The 21,366-nt window shown below is 38.8% G+C and overlaps 1 protein-coding gene and 1 long non-coding RNA gene across 2 annotated transcripts in view; both read right to left on the reverse strand.

Annotated features, from left to right (window-relative positions):
* Positions 1 to 21,366, reverse strand: part of LOC145447143 (uncharacterized) — a 307,246-nt gene that overhangs the window by 101,970 nt on the left and 183,910 nt on the right. The window lies entirely within an intron of this gene.
* LOC145447127 (cilia- and flagella-associated protein 53-like) lies at positions 879 to 20,830 on the reverse strand. Its single transcript, XM_080325548.1, has 11 exons — positions 20,642 to 20,830; positions 19,310 to 19,429; positions 18,516 to 18,625; positions 17,451 to 17,624; positions 15,038 to 15,247; positions 13,859 to 14,029; positions 12,899 to 13,091; positions 12,007 to 12,172; positions 11,227 to 11,329; positions 10,106 to 10,256; positions 879 to 1,209 (listed from the first exon to the last, which is right to left on the reverse strand). The coding sequence occupies exons 1-11, from the start codon at positions 20,708 to 20,710 to the stop codon at positions 1,114 to 1,116; spliced, it is 1,563 nt and encodes a 520-aa protein (XP_080181674.1). The 5' UTR covers positions 20,711 to 20,830; the 3' UTR covers positions 879 to 1,113.

Raw genomic sequence — 21,366 nt, forward strand, 5'->3', positions numbered from 1 at the left:
TAGATAAACCTCCAACTCTTAGGTACGAATTCTGAAGTCGACCTCGGTCGGATTCGAACTCGCAACCAGATTGGTGTTGCATCAGTATAATATACCACTACGCTATCTCGCCACACTTGCTGTCTTTTGATAGTACATATCAGGCGCAATGTTCCCTCTAATTGTTGACGAGTCTGCGCGCACTCACCAACTCACTGCACGGTCCCTTGGACAACAGTGCGTAACAACTGAAAAAAGGCCATCACATCGGATTTTTTGTGTGCAGAGACCGTGTGAGCAGATTAAAGGGAACATTGATCAGGTGTGTTATATGTGGTTCTATTGAAGTTTCTGCAAGGCGAAGTGCTGTTAAAAACCACTAACTTGAGTTGGATTGTTTGGTTTTGCTTGAAAGAAATCCGAGTTTGCTGTTCGCTGGCCTCCATTCTACTGCTAAATTGTAGAGTCGAAATTTAACGAACTTTCCTAAACGTCTTTTTACGACTTTCCCATACAACTGTTCTGAAACCAGTTTTCTGGTACTTTGAACATTTTCGTACAACAACTGTAGCATTGTGACGTAAACTAAGTCCAAATACCTCGAACTCCGGGAAATAGGTTTCAAATTTAGAAATAATTTTAGAATCTTATGCTTCATTTTTCTGATTAATGGACTGGCGATCAACTTCTAGCATTTTGGAATTGAGATATAAGATTCTAGTATATCTGGCACACCGGCAGGAAACTTGTCACGGACTGGCGGTTGAGAAACATTGCTATAGAGATTTTAGGATGGAGTGAAAACTCCCGAAATCTTCAAACGCTCCTTCATTTTCATCGTGGCCATGCCTCTGCAAACGCTGTAGGCTTACTAATCGCGCTTGAATAGACACAAAAACTTTGCTGCCCGGGTAATTATAATTATTACTGATCCTGTAACAGAGATGTAACAGTGCACCACCAAAGTTACAAAGAGGACATCGGAACAATGAAAATCCAGAATAAAAAGGAAGGCACATTCCGTGTAACATTGCTTACTCAGCAAGGAGTCACCAACAGACGGCATTACAGTAGCTGTCTTCGCGACAAAAATCGCGCGTAATGTATCGACATAAATATATGAAAAAAATGAAATTATTGTATTTTTGTGCCGGTAAGGGATAAGTCCGAGTGAGGCTTCGGTCGCCGCGTAGGATGCACCCGTCCCTGTGGTGCCGCTGAAGTAAGAACCTGAAATAATGAAGGGAATTAGCATACATATATACAGTCGACTTTGCTTAATTCGAACACCGGCAAACGCTTAATTCGACCAAAAGCTCGGGAACGAAACAAAAGTAAAATTGCCAGTAAAAAACTCCGGTTAATTCGGAAAATTCTCCGCTTAACTAGGACACGGGTTCAATATTCCTATCGTTATGACACAATAACCATTACTTTGTGATTATTGGGAAGTAACGACGAAACACGCAGTAGCAATGGACAAGGAGCTCATATAAGGCCTGGTCAGCTGTATGGTAGCTTTTTCTTCGGTAAAAGTGCGTTTATTTTGCAAAACAGATGGTTGCCAACCGTATTTACCGTTTCAGCTCTTTCTGCATGGCTTAACACTGTATTTGAAGAGTTACTGTACTATTTACTTCTATATGTATGTGCTACACAATAATACAACATGCATTATACATGCATGTCATTAATTTATTACGCAACAGTAGAGTCTTTTAATGCGCTGTGTGCCATGTAATGAATAATTGCTTTTCCGCATAATTCGGATAAAGCCGTTTCTCCGCTTAATTCGGACACTTTGGTTCTGTTTATTATCGAGGTGCTTTGATGAAGGAGATACGCTCTACGGTAAGGTTATTCAGATTGCACCACTATTTTCACTTCCACGTCATCCTAAGCTGTCGAGTGCATTTCGGGGAAGCCGCGGGTGGCAGTTTCACAAGGTGACAAGCAAATTTTTGCAGGGACTCGAATCTACAATCTATCGATCGAAAATGCAAACGCTGGACTACTATATGCTATATCCCGTATATCAAGTGAATTCCAGGAAGTTCGATTTGACAGTTCAAATATGTACCTTTTATCCGCCCCAAAAGAAATCAATGCCTATATTCTACGTCACAAATAAGATAATTGGGTATTTATCGTTGTACATTATGACAATGTTGCGGTTGGATCTAGGGTTGCACTTGAAACAAAAAGCCTTTAAATTTGTTTTTAAAGTTGAATGATGATGTCATAATTGTGCAAATACTTTCCCAAAACATGCTGGTTGAGCCTACAGACGATTACCACCCGATATAGCCGACGAATACGATATGGGATGGTTGGAGCCCTCAAAATAGTCCGTTCAACAGCTATAGTACATAGATATTTCGTCGAAGGAGTTATATTTAACCTGTATTTTGAATTGTCAATGTCAATCTACTATAACGTTGAAACTGAATATTGTTGACGCTATGGCTTAGAAAAACAAGAATAAAAACGTGCTTTAAACAAGGGCCTTGTTTTAAACATGTTTGTTTTAAAATGAGTTTTCTTTTAAATGTGACCCTAGTTGGATCATAACTTCAAAAGTATGTTTATTTCCATAAACATTCGTAGCTTTGTACTATATGTTTCGTAAATCGTATCGGAGCTATAATACTCGTTGATAAAATTAAGTAGCGGCGGCCAGGAGCGTATAAAATTTCAATGCTCGAAGTTGATCGATCGTCTTTCACTATTCAATTCGGATCATTACGCTTCCAGCCCTAACAATTATTGTAGTTATAATTATGGTAATACGATACCAATAAACGATACCAATACCGAGTACCAATCAACATTGAAACGATTGAAATTCACAATTAGATGCATATGTAAATATATATTAGTACCGTACACGACGTTGTTATTGAATCAAGAACGTGGAACACTTCAGTAATACTGCCATGTACGCCTCGGAACGGTGCCGCGAGAGACTTCTTCGAAATTTTGAAATTATACCCAAAATAATTCTAGTCCATAGCAAGCGATTAAATCGAGCTCGATGTGAAGCTTGTACATTTGACGAATCAAAATTGCTGTCATGCCGGCAATCAATATCTCCGCTAATTCGCTTTACACTGCTTTACGTGCTTTGAAAGCTTGAATTCAGTTTTGTACAATACGTTGATTATTCGCAGAAAGGAGCAGACATGGCGGCGCCTGTGCGACAATGCAATTTTCAGAACCTGATTGTTTTGCTAATCACAAGCGAGAAATCAACTCCTGCGGAAGTGCTGCTCATGTTCGATTTTTCACGTTAACAAATTCGAATTACAAACATTGCAAATTAGCCAACCACATTGTGGTTGGTAGGTAGCGTGCCGGCACTGCCCTTAAAATATAGGCTTGTATAGCGCAACGTTACGTTACCGGTGACGAATTTGAGAATTCAGAAGTAAAGTTGATCAAATTATATCACTTAACAAGTTTTCCCGCTGCAGGGGTTATTATCCCGGTTCGTTGCAACTTGAATTGAACTACGGGCGGCTGCCAGTAGAGTACTATGAAGGTCTTGCTATCCTCATTCCTCACGCGAGATACACGATCTGCTACATCGACAATGTGGAAGTGTGCAGAGTTTATTGTCTAACAAATCTTATGAAATGGTATTTAAGCACAGTCCGAAGTTTCCGTGACGTCGTAAATCGTTAGTAAATCAAGGTGACCCTGAACCCCGTTACTTTCGTTTGGGCATGCCCTGCTTGTTATAATCAAGAATAAGGAGCGCTATTTTCAGAGTTTAGTAAGCTCCATGAGGAACGCTTTACATACAGGGGTGTGCTCTTGGAAATATTAAAATGGTGAATTAATTTCAAACAAATGAAGTCATTCGGCGATGATCATTGCAGTGAAGAAAAAAAGAGCTTTTGGAAGTGGAGGTAGCCTACATTAGAAAAGAAAGCTAGATAGCAGGTTCACATTTAGGGCTGGGCAGTGGGCATGGGCATATTGATTCGCGTACTCCAATCTGAATCGAGTAATAATTTTAATGATTCGAGTCGAGTAGTAAAAGACTATTATTTCTAGTACTGAAATTGTACGCTCCTCGCCACTGAAAGTAATTTATTGACGAGAATTATAGTTGCGATACTATTTTCCACAGTGCAAGCCTTGAAACCTTAATTGGCCGCATCGCAGCAAACGAAACATATAGCACAAAGCTACTAACGTTACTGCAAATAATACATTTCGGAAGTCCTGACCATCCCACAATTTGCCGCAAAGTGCAATGAAATCGGTATGGTCGAAAAACTACCGAAGTATCTTTGTGATGGATGACAGGCGTTATATTCTTTCGGGTGGCATGAATGGTACATATTTGAACTTTGACATCTTCCATTCTGTTATGACGTCATAAAAAGTGATACTCGAATACGCGACTCGACTATAAAAAGCATATTACGTGATTCAGAATCGAATCGCTCAGGTACTCGATTTCGCCCAGCCCTACTTACATTACGACAATTATCTAAATATGGGCTTCACTTGGTGTGATGATGAATGACAGCCTGTACCATCTGTACTACCTTTTCAGCCATGCAAGATTGTCAAACCTCAAGCCATTTCAAAACCACTATGGTGTGCCGTGAACTATTTTTTGAAAGGGTGCCGCTAGTCCGAAAAGGTAGAGAACCACAGATTGAACACATCAATTCAATGTCAATTGAGTCATTGCTTCAGTTCAACGCAGTCGCTGCGGCGGTGATTGGTGTGGAGCCGGGAAAATAACTGATAACATGCACTCGCAGCTTGTTAGTTGTCAGAAAACATGATTCACTTTTACGGGGAGTGAGGCGAGACGGCGGTTTCACTTATCTCGTGTACAACTACAACATGCAGAAACATGTACAAATTCTCTTGAAGCAATCCCGCCGAATATAAGTCAGGCTGATAAAATCGTCAGAATTTCCGACGAACTATAAACATGAGGATATCTTGTCTCAGTAGAAGACGTTTCGCGAGAATACTGTACAATGAATTAATATTTACCGGGAGACCTGGGTTCAAGGCTCGGGTGTATTTTCAGAAACTGTCATCTAGCTGGATTTAAGAAGTTTCCTGTCTAGCCAGGGTTGTAATGACTCGACTCGAGTCTGACTCGAGTCACGATTTTCTGATGACTCGACGTGACTCGAGTCATTTTCTCAAAAAACGGAAATGACTCGACTCGACTCGAGTCAGTCCGTGCATTGACTTGACTTGGACTCGAGTCATTGCGCATGACTCGAGCCAAGTCATATGACTCGAGACGCAGACGGCTTAGACCGACATTTCACTGTAATTTCGAAGAATAGTAAGGTAACTACACTATTGGGATTTCTTCTATTGGTACTGGTACTTGAAAATGCGACCAGAAACTGCTAAAAGTGAGAAAAATTAGTATATTATAAATGCGAACCTTTCGATATCACCAAACAGAGTTGTAAAAGGTGGGTTAAACAAGATTTTAACAGGAAACTGAGCTGTCACCACAATGACTTGGACTCGACTCGAGTCATAATACCGTGACTCGGACTCGACCCTCTTTTTGATGACTTGGACTCGGACTTGACTCGGTGGTGAATTGAAAATGACTCGACTTGACTCGAGTCAAAACTATAAAACTGTGATTGACTTGTGACTCGGTGCGTTGTGACTTGGTTACAATGTGTATGTGTCTAGCACATACGAAATTGTGCTGAGTATCATTGATTTTGGCCTGTATTTACCGTTATTTAAATGAAGCCTACTAACTTAGCCTACTACTCCGGGTTAGGAATCGCTATGGTCTTAATAGATATCAGGGATCCATTTGCCACGCTGAAAACTAATCAAAAACGACTTCATACTGGACATGGTATTGGAATCCTCGCGACATGCGATAAAGATGAGATTGGAAAACAGGCGGCTATGATCTGACAACGGCTTGCAATTCAGTCAACACACCCTTAATGTGCCAATTATTATAGTTGCAATCAGTTTTCCATATTTGTTTATGGTCGTTCGCTTTTGATTTAGATCTTCGTAAATCAAAAATTTCAAAGCTACGCCAGCTGATCCACTGCCGCCAGAAAGAACATCTCTATATTATGGAAATATTTTTCATTATTGTTGTTATTTGGTTATTTTCCAGCACAATGACCTTCTATTATACCGAAACTGTGCGTTGTTATGTACCTGTGGTGCGCGTACCCCTAGTGGTACGTGAAGTTACTTCAGGTGGTACGCGGTAAATGCATTTCTTTTTAGTTAAAATTACAGACTCACAATTCGTTAAGGTAATTTTTTCTACTTTAAGAAATGTCTTCATCGGATGCATAGCTAAATGCTTTACGCGTCATTCGGCTCATCAATCTTAGGAATTATTACCTGCCAAAACAGCGAACAAAACTCACCCTTCGAGGTAGAAATGTGAGCAAACACGAAGCTCGCTTCGTTCCCGATATAATTTACGACCATACGCCCGAACAGCGTTCCAAATGTTCGATTTGTGCGAGACGAAATGTCCCGCTAACAGTTTACTCTCAATAAGCTGCTTGCGTTTGTCATGGGGTAGCCTGGAAGCCTCAGAGCTCACACTACGCGCTAACCCCCCCTGCATATTAATAATCCTAAATGGATTTGGAATAAAGTTGAGATTTTCGTTAATTTGCTGGCACGCAACCAAATCAGAGAACCTCGAGGTGGTGCGCGGTAAGAAAATGGTTGAGAATCACTGTTGTCTACCGTTTGAAGTCTGTATACTTGTCCTATTGTGTCACAACGACAAGTCTTTACGGGCGTTATCGTAATGTATCGAGCAATTGACAAAACCAGCGCCGTTTTATATCACGTGACGCACAATTCACATAGCTGACAACACTCGACATCCGATTACGCGAACTTTGGGAGGATATAGGATATGTACTAATAACCTGCGATAGTTCATATACCGGGCTGCTTGTGGAGATTACGGAAATGGCGTGTCCGGTCGATAGGTGATAATAAAATACACAGGCATATCAGCAACATAGGCCCCGCAGTAAAATGCATTGATAGAACATGAAGAAGCGTGAGGTGAAATTTATAAATGGTTTCTACAATATCAGAGAGAGAACCATTATGAACTTGACTGCCGCTATCCTGGAGAAATGCGCGGCCCGTATCACTCATCATGTGAACGCGATAGCATGTGAGAGAATAAGCACGCATGTCCTCCGAAGCATTTACCATTTTATTGACTTGGTTTATTGGATTTAAAGGTTGATTTGATTGACACTATGAATTCTGACATTGCCAATCATATAATATATGACTTTATTTGTGCGAAAAATGACAGAGACAACAGATTTCGCGGAGTCGGGAGAGGCCGTTTATTCTTCCCTTCATGCATCGTGGAGTCTACTTTTATCGGAATCCGCCAGCCTAGTTTGCGCTAACAAAAGGAGTTCGTGTATCATCTCAAAATAAAACATTGAGCAGTATCTATCTGTTCGCCTCGATTACTCGAATTTTTAAGCAGATGACGTAATATTTGGTGATAGATAAGTAGGGCGATTTTTTGGCATGTCAAAAAAGTCAAAATTTTGTCAAAATTGTAGCGTTAAGTCAAACAATGTCAAATTTTTTTTGCAACCTGCATTTCATTTGTATCGTAGATTTTGTGAACTTATCATTTGACATTTTACAGCTTGTAGCCTACTTTACAGACCTACCGTTGTAGACGGTCCATTCTCTGCTCATTGTGAATCATAACACTGGTCAACACATTTTTTTAGGCAGACAAAGTAAGAGTGGTTTTGGGGGTTCTGAAGGGCACTGATTCCGAATATGACCTTGGTTTTTTCAAATTGGCTTTTGTTGTGGAGATAACCCATGGGGCTATTTTGACCAAAATCTCCCATTTTCGCGATAATGACTAGATATGAAATCGGCTCAGCCGTACTATAAAGTTTAGAAAATCAATCTACTTGTTATTTTTACACACAGAAGACTTTTTTAAATCATAATACAGCAACAGGACTATATTTAGGGGTAATAGATTTATCATAGTTACAGATTTTCACGGATATCATGTACATAAATAAACTCCAGTCATGTACATAAGTATTTACCTTGATACTCAAATAACGTGGCATTAATTCAATCAGTTTTACGTCAACCAGCTATTGTAAAGTTGAAATATTCAGTTGGAATATAATATTATTGATATATTTTAAATCACAATTGTTTTTTGTAAGATTTTCGCCTGTAAGCTATTTAGTGCAGTTTCTTGAAAGTTTGCGGCAATGGTCTGACATAATGTGTTCAATTGTTCATCTCATCTGCCCTGATATCTTTCTTTTGTTGTTCTGATGTCTTGGTAGAACCTCTCCCCTTGCTAATCAAGAAGATGATCAGGAAATATATCAAGATTTCTGAACAGGAAGTGAACTTTTATGCTCATGTTTGTGCTCAAGTGTTCGATATGCAGATACGAATTTTCGGACCAGCTGTTTGTGGTTAGGTGCTTTATGATCATCTAAAAAGTTTTATTTACTGCATTTTAGGAGAAATTACATGCAGTGAACTCCTTCTTAATGTGAAATTGGAATCTTTCATCGGTATTCGAATATACCAGATTCAAGCTTCTCGTTTGATAGGGTTACTAGGTATACCCACTTTGTTGACTCAGCGGAAAATTATCAATTTACCAGTCCTAACAAAGGAGACGCATATGAGTATTGTAGTTAAACCTTCCAAGGACAAATTTTATAGTTTTATACTCCTCTTTAATCTTGGTAGAATGACCAATTGATACAGGAGAATATGTATTTCCGTTGTGCAAAAGTACAAATTTTAGGCTTGACAAACTGCTTTTTTGACAAACAAATATTTCGCATCATGTCATGTTAATATTGATAGAATGACTAAGAATGACATGAGGGTTCTTTATAGTCAATTAGTTATTTATACGCAGTATAACATAAGAAAAAACTACGATTTTCTGCGTACCAAGTGAAATATTCAGGGGCAAAAACAGTAATTTTGGGCTTTTTAGGGGTGCAAATAGATAGATAGATAGATAGTCTTTTATTCGTCACATCAATAAATAAAGAAGTATACGAAACAAATTGCGGATAGACTGGGAGACGACGAGGGGCCGTTGGGCCTTCAGAGTCAGTCGCCACCCAATCTATCTATCTCCTGAAAAAGAGCCAATCTGACAAAACTAATGTGATATTCGTAATCAGCAACCTCAAAAACCCCAGAAACGGCTCTCAGATGTTCTGCCTAAAAATTTTTTTTTCATTTTGTTGACCAGTGTAATCATTCCAATCAAACAAATGGGCTGACATGGTGTTATGCTTAACGTACCGCAATATCCAAACTGAAGCCAGACTGCGTGGGCATTGCATGGTTCTTATATCGAGAAGCACATGACGAAAAACTGTGATGTAGACAGACACCATCGCCAGAATGAAGCAACACGGTGTGTCACCAGCAATATACGCACAACTTCAGTGTTGTCAGCACACAACTGCTGCTGTTGAACTTTTTTCTCCACTGTTGGCAAGCCACTTAGCAAGGACAGACACTTTCTACCAGAGAATGCAGGAAAGTTTTTTCATACAAACATTTGTCAGTTTTTGAGTCAAAAAAGTTTTTTCAGGCCGAATTACTTCGTTAGTACAGACAGTTCCAACCAGAAATGAAGATAAGTAGTACAATTTTAAGATTACGTGGGAAAACGCCTAATTTGCATACGTTAGGTCAAAATTTGGTCAAAATTACGATTGTTAAGGTAAAAAAAACGTCAAAATTTTGTTTTTATAGGTCAAAATCTTCCGTATTTAGGACAAAAAAATCGCCCCAGTGATAAGATGTTTTTTTCAATTCTCTACTAGTTGCTGACGATTATCCCTGACGAGTGCCAGCCGAAAATATTTGCCGGGTTTACCTCAATATGAAGATACTACACAATTGCACACTCAAGTTCTTTACCTCCAAGAGTATCTTCCATTATATTGACTCACAAAATCGTTACAACGTGTCTCTGCTGACATTTTCACGTTTGCGTATCGCAAACTAATACCGAACAGTCCAGTGATACACGTCAACATACTGAAAACCTCATTCTGAGTGATAGACGTACTTGTTTCAATTTCTCTTGATACGCCCTTTCTGTGCGTACGCCGTCCATAAATTCTTTTTCCTCTTCCTCGCGCTTTTGTTGTTTCAAATAATGTTCATGTCCGATCTGTCCGAGTAGGTCCGATTCATACTTCTTATTGACCGCTTTCGTTCTGAAGCGACGAAGGAAGCTCTAGTTATTGAGATATAGCACCATGCCAAATGTGGTGACCATATGGACAGTGGACACACACTATAGAGTAGTACCTTAGCTGTGGTCGGATTCAATCTTTTATCTTTTATCTGTTAACCGCTAACCTGTTGCTGATCCGGTGAGACGGTTTTATAGAACCAGTGTAATCTGAACACTGCCTAGTAGGTTCATTTATAGGACTTAACCATAGGACCGTACATATATCCTACAGCAGTGCTCTTCCGCTGTGGTGCATGGTGCACCATAGGGTCACCGAAATATCCATCGGGTGCACTAGCACCAAAAGGTATTCAAGGACGCATCACAAACTTGTCACACAAAAAACAGAATCACATTTATTGAGTAAAAACTTTGAGAAATAGTGCAATGCTGAACAGAGTGTCAGTTGCATGCCCATCACTGATTACTTTTCAAATTTTGTCAAGTAGAAAATAGATGTTGGGCGAATTTGCGTCATCTTTACCAGTTGGATCGACATAAAAACTGGACGATATATCATACACCATACTCTAGAGGAGGAGATGCACTATGCAATTTCGAGATTGGTGATTGACCGATAAATGTCCAAATTTTGAGTGCAAATTCCCGTAATAATTATTACGGGCATTAATGCTATTTTCACATTAGTTACTTGGGAATCACGGCTTACAGTACTGGCTGGTTGAAATTACCGTAATAATTCTATTTATACCAACAGAACTATGTTGGCGAAGTATCTTGTTGTTGCAAGATTGCAATACAATGGAAAGATGTTGGGTGTTGACACCAGACACAAACCTGCGCCTAGGTGATGGAAAGAGGAGGCATGCACACTGTATGTAAAGTAGTAGGGAATAACATAAATGGCGGAACAATTCCATCCAAATATGATATGTTGGCCCCGCTTTAAAGAAAATATACGACATATTACAGGTATTAATATTATTTACCGCGCTATTCTCTCATCTTCCAATCGGTTGTGTTCTTCGATTGCTTTCTCAAGATCATCTTTGTCCTTCTGCAATTCTGCTTTTCTTTCCGCAATGGCCACCACTGCAAGAAAAATAGTAAAATGACACATTGATTCATATTCACCTACGAGGATCAGTGGAAATTAGTATCAAAACTCTAATGCTCGTTAGTAAATAAAATCTGGCATTCGCCCAGCGTATATGCGCTGTGTGGAATACAGGATAATATATAAGGAAATGAGGCCGTTAGAATTTGGATTATCATCATTAAATCGCAAGTCGGGTTTCTCTCAAGTCCGGGGAACTATTGGGGGGAATGGACGTAACAGTGCTATCACATATATTTGAATTATATATTTGTGTAACCAACGTATTTTTCACCTAAACTGCATACAATGGTTCCACATTGGCGCGTGCACTTTTGCCTTCTCAAATTAGAGAGAGAAAAACCACAACGCCATCGTCGGGTGGTTATAATGTGGCCTATGCACAGCACAAGTGAACATCCTCGACATCTGCTGTCTTGAGGAAATATATATTGAAAGTATTTCCTGCAAAAATCTCAACATTTCTTGCAAATGTGCTGCATTATATAACAATTTTTCAATCTACTCAGAATTGCCGTATGTTTGACACCCCTGGACTAGAGTCACCACAACACTGCTTCCACGGAGTAGTATCATCTCTAATTTGATGACCTCTGTCCAAGAGTCAATTTCATGAAATTTTGTCAGCCGCAAAAATACAAGGAACACTCACGTTTCTCTTCCAATTGTCTCTTCCTCGTGTCCATGACGTCCTTCATCAGTTTGTTTCTGGCTTCCTTCTCGATTCTCCACTGCGCGATCTTCTTCTGCCACATCCTCTCCACGTCTTCATCGATGAGCCGGTCGACTTCTGCATCACGCCTGGCCTCTTCCTCTTTCTGTAGCAAAATGGCCGATTCTAAGGGTGGTTGTTGATTTGGTCGCACACTTGTTCAATGTACCAGTCTACTTAGTTGATGGTCAACTAATGAGAAAAATAGTGTAATGGTAATGCGTCAGGCTTCTTGATCGTGGGTTCGATCACCGGCCGGGTCAGACCAAAGATTCGAAAACTGGTATCTGCGGCTATCTCGCTCGGGGCTCGGCATTCAGGGATAGCAGGGAGGAGAAAAATCATGGTGGGGCAGACTAAAATAGGCTGTATCGCATCTCCGTCGTTAGAACATCTCGATGGTGCAGGCGAGAATAAATCTAAACTCTCTCTCTACTGGTGTTTTGAGTAGTTCTAGTTCTAGTTAAGCATTTCGAAGTGTATAGTCCTAGTGGTAGTTGCACTTTAAAAAAATTACATTGTAGAACACCTAGAGAACACGTGTCGTCGTTTTGCGTAAATCACTACATCGGTGTTCTGTTGTGTGATGGTCTTTCAGCCATTGTTAGACCAGATTCGTCACTACAAACAATGGCGTAGCCAGGGGTCGGTTTCGGGGTCGAAACTCCTCACATTTCAAACGCAACAATTTAGCCACAGTTACAACATCGGTGGTATGATTTAGGCATGAAGTACTATTTTCGTAGCAATATGCCGACAATCCCTATGTAGCATTAGATTGCTACGGAAATATTACGCCAAAGCTGCCACACAAAACGACACACTCTCTCACCATTTGCGCGAGGTATTCCCGGTATTTTTGATTTTCCTCCTTTCTTCTCTTCCTGTTCTCGGCCATGTCCTGCGCCTCGTTCTTGGATTCCTCCAGCAACTGTTCCAGGATCTTCATATCGAGCGCCAGCTCTTCCTGGGCATCTTGAGCAGCGCGACGGGCCTTTAATTTCATTGATTTCTCCAAAGCCATCCTGAAAAGTACAGGCTATGCGTTTAGAATCGAAGTCACTGGTAGAAAATAGGCTGTGTCTATAATCGATATTACACAAATCGGATTTGCTTGCAGATTTGCTTTCATTCAGCAGCTTAGAAAATTTGGCGGACCAGCCATCCCATTTTCATGTAACCAAGTAGATGTATCATCATTTTGGATTCATTTGTGCCAGGTTTAAGAATGGGATTGTAATTTTTAACATCTCTATCACAATCACAGAATATCACCAATCGCTTTACATCATAGTTTGCTCTACCATGTAAGCACCACTTTTATTGAAATATAACGAAAGAAATTCATTTCATCCAGTGACTGCTTTGACAAATACTTATTCACTCTAGAATCTCAAGCCAAAATCGATTATTAACATATGAATCATCGGCAATAACTTGTATGATGATTCCATTGTAGTGATACAGTAGGTGAAATTCAATTCGACAAACTTAAGCTGACTCGATTCAGCTCACATTAAACATCACATAACTTGATCCGATACTAGAATATTATATATATTTATGAATGAATATAATTCATTAGACATATTCCGACGACTCGACTGACTTGTAGTTCAAAGTTAGTAACTAAGTCCTAACACTATTACTTGTGGAATCGATTTGGAATTGAGTTATATGGGAAGCTAAATCCTGAATAATAACAAGATCTTACTAATGAGTGCTTTTATGGGAGGTAGGTCTAAAAATAGCATAGTTATGGGCTCTATCGGTAAGATTAGTCAGAACTTACCTTTGAGTATTTTGGCGGTCTTTCTTGTCCTGCCGCTGTCGTTGTTGTTCGAGTGCACGCAGAGCAATCTCTTCCTTCAGCAAGAGGGCCTCTTCTTCGACTAATCGCTTTTCCTCAAGTCGCCGGGCCTCAAGAGCGGCTTTCTGCGTTTGCAGCACATCGAGCATTGCTCTGAACAAATGTAAAAGTTGACGGGAAGAAGATTTTTTATCATTATAATTTCGAGAAATGCAGTGCTGGGCATTGAGGTGTCTTTCTATATTAAAAAATATCCATGATTCCATGACTCAAAATCGCAAAGATGTAGTACTTGCTCAAGTGTTTATGTTTTAGGTTACTCCACTTCCACAGCTTTTTAGGCGAATTAACTCACTTTCTAGATATGGTAATCTCTTTTAAAAAGTAGAAAATAGTTGGCATCATATATATCAGAGAAATTGTCGTATATATCCAAGGTAAATAGCCCCTATACCACCACAACTGAAGATAATTTCGAAAATTGCAACAATTCGTAGTGTCACTAGTGATTTTCCGTTCGTCACAGAGAAGTAAGTACTCTGCTATTTCTAATGTAGCAACTAGCAACCTCTAATTAAGAGTTGCGACCAGTTCAGCAAACCCATTCTTTGAAACTATTTACTTCAGACAGTTCTCCCCAGAATTTTCATTTTCTACTCCACTTGAAATAGTTTTGGGATATCTTGTACATCACGACTTTTACTCTTAATCGGGTATAAACAGCATTATTTTTATTCCTACTTGAGTAGTAATGCTGATTGCTTTGACCATTTCTGTGTAATTCAGTGTAATCATTTTTTTTACAGAATTTGCTTTGAATACAAACTTTTAGGAAAGTGCTCTTCAACCTTTTTAGGAGTGGTGCACTCTTCAAAGTTGTAGCTCTGACTCATACACCCCTGTCAGGTCAAGCTACGTAAACTGCGTGTCAAATAAAGGAAATCAGTATCACCTGTCCGTCAAATTGTAAGATATCTGTGTACATAGGCTACTGCTTAATATATGCGCACCGCCAAAAAAGGTCTTCAGTTTCATCCAGCGGCAAAATATTGGTTCATTACAGATAGGGTTACCAAACGTCCTCCTTTTTGGCAATTGGTCCTTCTTTTTAGCTTTGGGAGCCAGGCCATTGCACTGGGACAAGTAAAATAGGAAATCTACCTGTTTCGCTTGATTTGCTCCTCTGCCTCTCTTTCTTCTCTTGCGGCCTTCATGAGTCTGTCCTTCTCCCAAAGATCGGCGTACATCCATTCTTCTTCCTGCCGCATTCTCTCCAGGTCGGCCTTGACTGCGAGTTGATGCATGCGGTCGACGCACACTTCGTCTTGGTGCCTTCTGGACAACACTGAGCGCAGTTCCTCGCACTGGTCTCTGTTTCAAACATGGATTGTAACATGAGTATATCTGACCGGATACGGGTAAGGCTGGGTACGTGGGTCTAGTAGTGAGATATGAATTTTTAGAGTACTGAAATTTCATGTACCTCTGCAACAATGCCTTAAGTTATCAGTGAAAATTATAATTTAGATACTATTTTCCAAATATGGAAGCCTTAAAACCACGATTGGTCATTTGACTGCATACGAAGCAGTAGCATAGAGCAATGTACGGTTGCGGAAATGAAATTTCTTTGAAGTCGCGATAAACACACATCATTGTCACAAGCTGCAATGAAATACGTATGGTTGAAAAAGTTTAAATTATCAATAAGGTGATGTAAAACTGGCGTTATCTTGTTGGCGGTCGCATAAAAGAGGTATCTTTTGACAGCATTAATTCTCTTATGATGCTGTGAGTGATGCTTGAATACTCGAACTGACGCCTCAGAATCTAATCACTCGGCTATCTATATCTGTGAAGCCCTAGCTGTGGGCAATTCATGGTGTAGTTTGAGAGAGTGAAATAGAAATATCCTTGACATAGAACAAAAGTCACTATAAGTTGCTACAAGGTTGATTTACATTAAGATTATATTTCAGATTGAAAAAATAGGATATATAATTATATTTGATGCTTTTCGATTATCCCGGATTATAAGCAATATTGATTGTGTCGCATGCCTTAGTTTTCGAAATAGAAAAGTCAACGTGTTAAGTTTCAAAATTTGTATATAAAATTTTTTTTTTCACCAAGCCTAACAGCTCTAATGGCTCGATAGCTTTATATGAATATAATAAAAACTCAATCAGTTTAAAACACCACAAAATTGCGATACATAATATGTATATATTATAGGAAGGAGTAAAGAAAATATTCTTACAATAGATATAGCTTTGCTATATAGGCCTACCACATTAATTAACTTCACTGGACTGACATAAGCCTGCCCAGATACTGGAAATGGGATAATAAACAAGTAGCATGACCAATCGACCACGGCCATGTCAGCCTCACAAACATAAGAAACCGTGGATTAGCAATTCAAAGATTTTGACAATAGACTTACAAGATAATTACTATAGTCGATGTCTCAACCTTTTTGTCTTCACGGACCGCTTTTGGACCGTCACGAACCACGCGGACCCCCTCAAGTTTTCCTTCAAAATCAGCCCAATTATTGTGCAACCGTCATCTTTCTTGTGCAAATTTTATTTGTAGGCTAGTGATAAACAGCCGCAAAATGACTTTTCTTGAAAATAACACCACGTTATATGTAGAAATTGGGTATACTTTTATTATTTCGAAGCGTATTTTGCATCTGTATTTATTATCTCAGAAATACTCGTCTTCGATGTGATATGAACGAGTGCCGAAAATCCATTTCCACAAAAGATAGGTGTTGGCGAATCTAATATTAACCGTAACGCTTCCGACGACAACTTTTGGTACATGAGTTTTTATTGAACATATCAGGTCCAGCCTAATCATTTCTATCTAGCATCTCATCTTGAAGTTATTTGGTGGATATATCACAGGAGAAAATGGATTTCGTGGATTGTTTCAAATTCCTTCATTGGGACCGATTGGGAAAAAAATCAGGAATTTCTAGTTCAAACGACTGTTTATTGATTTGGTATGGCTGACAACTCCAAATCCCAAATGTTCAGCAAACATTTTGAAGTCACCCTGTTTGACCTTGTTATCTCCAAAATTTCAATTTTCCACAAACCCCAATAAAACATCTCTAAACAGGAATATTGGAAGGATATTGGCAATTTGACAATTAAAATGAGTTTGAACAGTCCGATATTTCATCTCAGACGACCGTTTTATTGATGTGAGTCCTAAAGTTTTAGCGATTATGAAGCGAAACTGTCCCAAGCTTTCCTTCATTAAATACAAATTAGTTTATCAATCATTTACAACTTTAGAGGTTTCGCGGACCCCCTGAAAATGCTTCGCAGACCCCCAGTTGAGAACCACTGCTATAGTCAGTTCACAAGGGCCCACAGTATGCAAGCTACACAAAGACATGAAAGTGTTTGACACAGGCTACCATTCACTTTTAGACCAAATGTAGAAGGCCACCAATAACCCTGGGCTATGCCATTAACTACAGGCCCTACAAGTAATAACACATGATCTTTGTAAGAGGTTCTATCGAGTGTAGTTACGAGCATCGAAGCAATCCTACCTCCATTGCTGATCCAGTTTTTCTTTCACAATAGACTGGCGTTCTCTTTCCCTCTTTTCTTTTAAAACTTTTGCCCTTTCTCTCATTTTTTCTTGTCGTTCAGCAGTAGTCTCTTGCTTCTCTTCCATTTCCCGGATATACGCGTCTTCCTCATCGGCGAGAAATTGTCGTAATCTACAATAGAAAAAATACTCTGATGGAACACCAAAATAAGTGATAACATCGCCCCATGATGCTACACGATTTGATGTGAGAAGATATATAGAATTATTCTTTCTATTACATAATTAGTTAGGCAGTGTAAATTTACCACTGCACGCTGATATTCCAACAAATGTAATCGTCAATAAATACACCCCAAATAAAATTTCATTCATCAAAATATATTGCTGTCAATATATATTTCCATAGACAATATCGTATTTTTGTGTACATTCGGCGTATTCACTCTACTTAAATTTACATGACATATGCATCAGTCCAAGTTCCAGCTTTACACAAGATGTTACAAAAGACCCTAATCTTCATTACTGGTATAGTACAAAAATGATGATTTTATCGCAATTATTACAATCGGATTGGCTAACATTCAATGGAGAGAAATGAAGAAAACATAGGAATACTAAATCATTAAGTCCACTGCAGTCGGCATACAATAGATAGATATGTTATGCTTTGATTAAAAAGGGTATATATAATAATCTATTAATAAATATATATAATGAAATTATGAGGTAATAAGGATGGAAAATAGTAGTAAGAATACATTGCACTGATGACGTTTATTTCAAAAGTTCACAAAATGTGCTTACAGGCAGCAGCAGTACAGGAAATTATACAATGCATCAATATGGTTTATAGTATAATATTAATTTAAAGAATTAGTTGAAGAGATAAGTTGGATCATATATTGATATTGTTAATAGTAGCTTGACCATATACGTTCAGCTAGGCTACATATCAGTATGCTACTATTTGCACCGCATCAACAGGAATAAATCAATGAAAGACATAATCATCTTTTATTAGCATTTGAAAGAAGCGCAAATATGATAGCCGGCATACCTAATTCTTCGTTCTTCAAGCTGTACTTCATTTCGTTCCAGAGCTTGCTTGACTCGTCTTTTGACTGTGTTCTTCTGTATGGAACGGTCCGTGACTCGTTCCCAATCATTCTATAAGCAAAAACAAAACAGTGATTTAAAAATGAAAAAATTGCTCATTAACATTACGTAGGTAGGCTATACTGCTAACTCAATCAATCAGGTTTATTAATATTTTCATCGTTTCAAAACATCACGAGACTGCGATACAATGAAAAGATAGGAAGGTGTCGAAACAACTTGGAGTAGCCATTAAGATCAGACACCCACCTTAGCCTAGGTGAAGTAAATAAGAGGCATGCACACTGAATGAAAAGTAATGCAGAGAATATAAGACGCAAGCGACAAAATGAGGTGGCATGTGGCGGAGGGCGAGGTTGATGTAAGGTCGTGGTCCGGTAATCCTGAAGACTGGCTAGTATTGACTGGTCTTTCCTAATGTAAAGCATGCAGACACGTGAAAGTAGTAAACTTTCAACATATGTTAATGATATCACAAATTATAACTATCATAGGCTATATACTGGAAAGGGTAGAGGGAATTTATCATCAAGTAATAACATAACTTTGATATGCAACGGAAATATTTTAACAAAATAACCAGTAGTAGAGCTGCAGCAATATGAAATTGTTATTAACAATTTCCTTATAGAATGTCTAGATCTAAATTTTCCTTACTTGCACATAGGATACAAAAGCAAAGAGCACTAATTTCATCCCGTACATTAACATAGCAAACACCATGCAGCGTCATACCTTCAAGTCAAACATTTTATTATACTTGGTGATCTGAATCGCTTCCTCTCTGAGATCTTCTCGTCTTCTCCGCTCGAGAAGCAAATGCTCTGGGAGTGTTTTCGAAGGCATTTTGGCCACCTGAAACAAGTTAATTAATTAATTAATTAATGATGACTTATCAGGTTTCAGGTGTCAGTCAGAATTAGTTATTCATGATGACGCGAGCTGGGAAAAATCGAGCATCTGACTGATTTGATTTCAAATCGAGAATTAAGCTTTGTGTCTAGTTCAGTATCGGAGTACCATTGATTATTACGTCGTGCATCATTAGAATGAACTTCAAGTTCCAATTTGCACATTTCATACAATCACAAAAATAAGCATTTTTGTATTTTTTAAAACAAAATGGTGGTTTTTATGCACATAGATAGCACCATACTACATGTTTTGGTGCTGGGATAAAGTCAATGGATGTTTCAGTGCTTCCATCGCCGAAGAAAGTTTCCAAACAAAAATTTTAGTTGATAAAATAAGTCTTCAGGAGTCGAGTTGGAATAATGACCTTTTTTTACCTATTTTGAAACTTGCAAAAAGTGTCATTTTTTCAGATCACATAATATGGTAAACCTAATGTTGAGGGATATTAATTATGAATATCAGCTTGATAATAAAATCCTTATAGAAGAGCTAGTTCTAGCCAAACTTCCCTTGAACCAACACAGTAGAAGTTTTAAAACCTTACAGCATATTTCAGGAAGACACTTATTAACTACCTCCATTCTGTGAGTTTCTGTAGGCCTATGAGTTATTTGCTAACGGCCGTTAACGGCTGCTAGTGACATGTATTAGCCCTATCTAGGCCTATAAGTTGAGAAAACTGATGCATGAAGTAACATTGTATGTATTGTATGCATCCAGTTCTTCTCTACATAAGGCACACGTTGCATTTAGATATGCACAATTGCACAGTCAAAATAATAATTTGTTTGGAGAGCAGAACTGTGATGTGTCGAATCATACAATTAATTGGAGCACCGATGAAGAATTCACAGAAAGGATACGGTAGCAAGTACTGACATTGAGGTCTTACGTACTGGACCCGAAAATAATGTCTGTGTATCTGTGGTGTAGCGGTACGCCTACTGCATTATTAAGAGCATTCATTCATTATTTGATTATTTCATTCATCTGTTCAAATTTTGATCAAGGTGTTTATCAATTATAAAGTACGTCTAGAAGGAGATCCACGGTGTTGCGATAATTTTAAATAAATATGTATGTTATAATTGACAGCGCTATCGAACAAAGTTGCAGTTGTAAAAAGTTTGATGTAAGCTTAGCCAAACTTACGATTGCCACCGAATGGGGCGTCGGGCCGGTATGCTCCCTCGTGCGTCTTGTCCGTTGAAAAGACAACATATTACCTTTGTGGTAAGTTATTAATTTGATCTTAAGTAAGCATAAATTTAGGCTGATAAAGCAATCAGTAATAAACAACAAAAGGCTAATTACGAAGATCCGACGCTAAACACTGTCTGTTTTGGCCGTAAATGCTTGCTGTGGTTGCCACGGTAATAATATCGATCGCCCCTAGTGGTGAAATGAGTTCCCCCAGCTGTTATGCGATTTTGATCTGAAATTCCATGATTACTCACGGATTATTCGTATGATTATAAATGTTGCATAGTATATTCACTGATCAATTCTCAATATTCAAGATACGACGAGCGATTCTAAATGCATGGCGAATTCTGAGACATATCACATTTTTTTTCAGGCGCCTGCAGGCATAGAGCTGCAAAAGAAGTTCATGTAGCCTACAAGTATTTGTCTATTATTATAATTCATGCCAAGACTAGATCTTCTTCCAGGAGGAGACTTCTTCTTGGTCCATCTCGTGTACGTGCTGGGCCTCTCTCTCTTTCTTTCATTCGCTAGGCTCAGTGGGCTCTACCGACAAAGAGCAAACTTTATGTCTTACTCTTACTGTTGTTAATGGGCTCCATTGATATCTAGAGTAGCTTTGCGTTTTGCAACAACAACACAGCCGAAGAGAGCTATTGTCGAGTTTTGAG

This window comes from Botryllus schlosseri, chromosome 9 (genome assembly GCF_051294905.1).
Source record: "Botryllus schlosseri isolate E-star chromosome 9, Bs_hap1, whole genome shotgun sequence".
NCBI classification, from domain to species: Eukaryota; Metazoa; Chordata; class Ascidiacea; order Stolidobranchia; family Styelidae; genus Botryllus; species Botryllus schlosseri.

Bases quoted from the DNA above. Each gene is read 5' to 3' on its own strand.
- LOC145447127 (XM_080325548.1), bottom strand. From the start codon at position 20,710: ATGTTGTCTTTTCAACGGACAAGACGCACGAGGGAGCATACCGGCCCG. The intron at 14,030-15,037 runs GTAGATTTCCTA...ACATTTGTTCAG, and splicing joins GAGCAAATCAAGCGAAACAG to AGCAATGCTCGATGTGCTGC. The intron at 1,210-10,105 runs GTACGTCTATCA...TCATTATTTCAG, and splicing joins ATCAAGAGAAATTGAAACAA to GTTCTTACTTCAGCGGCACC.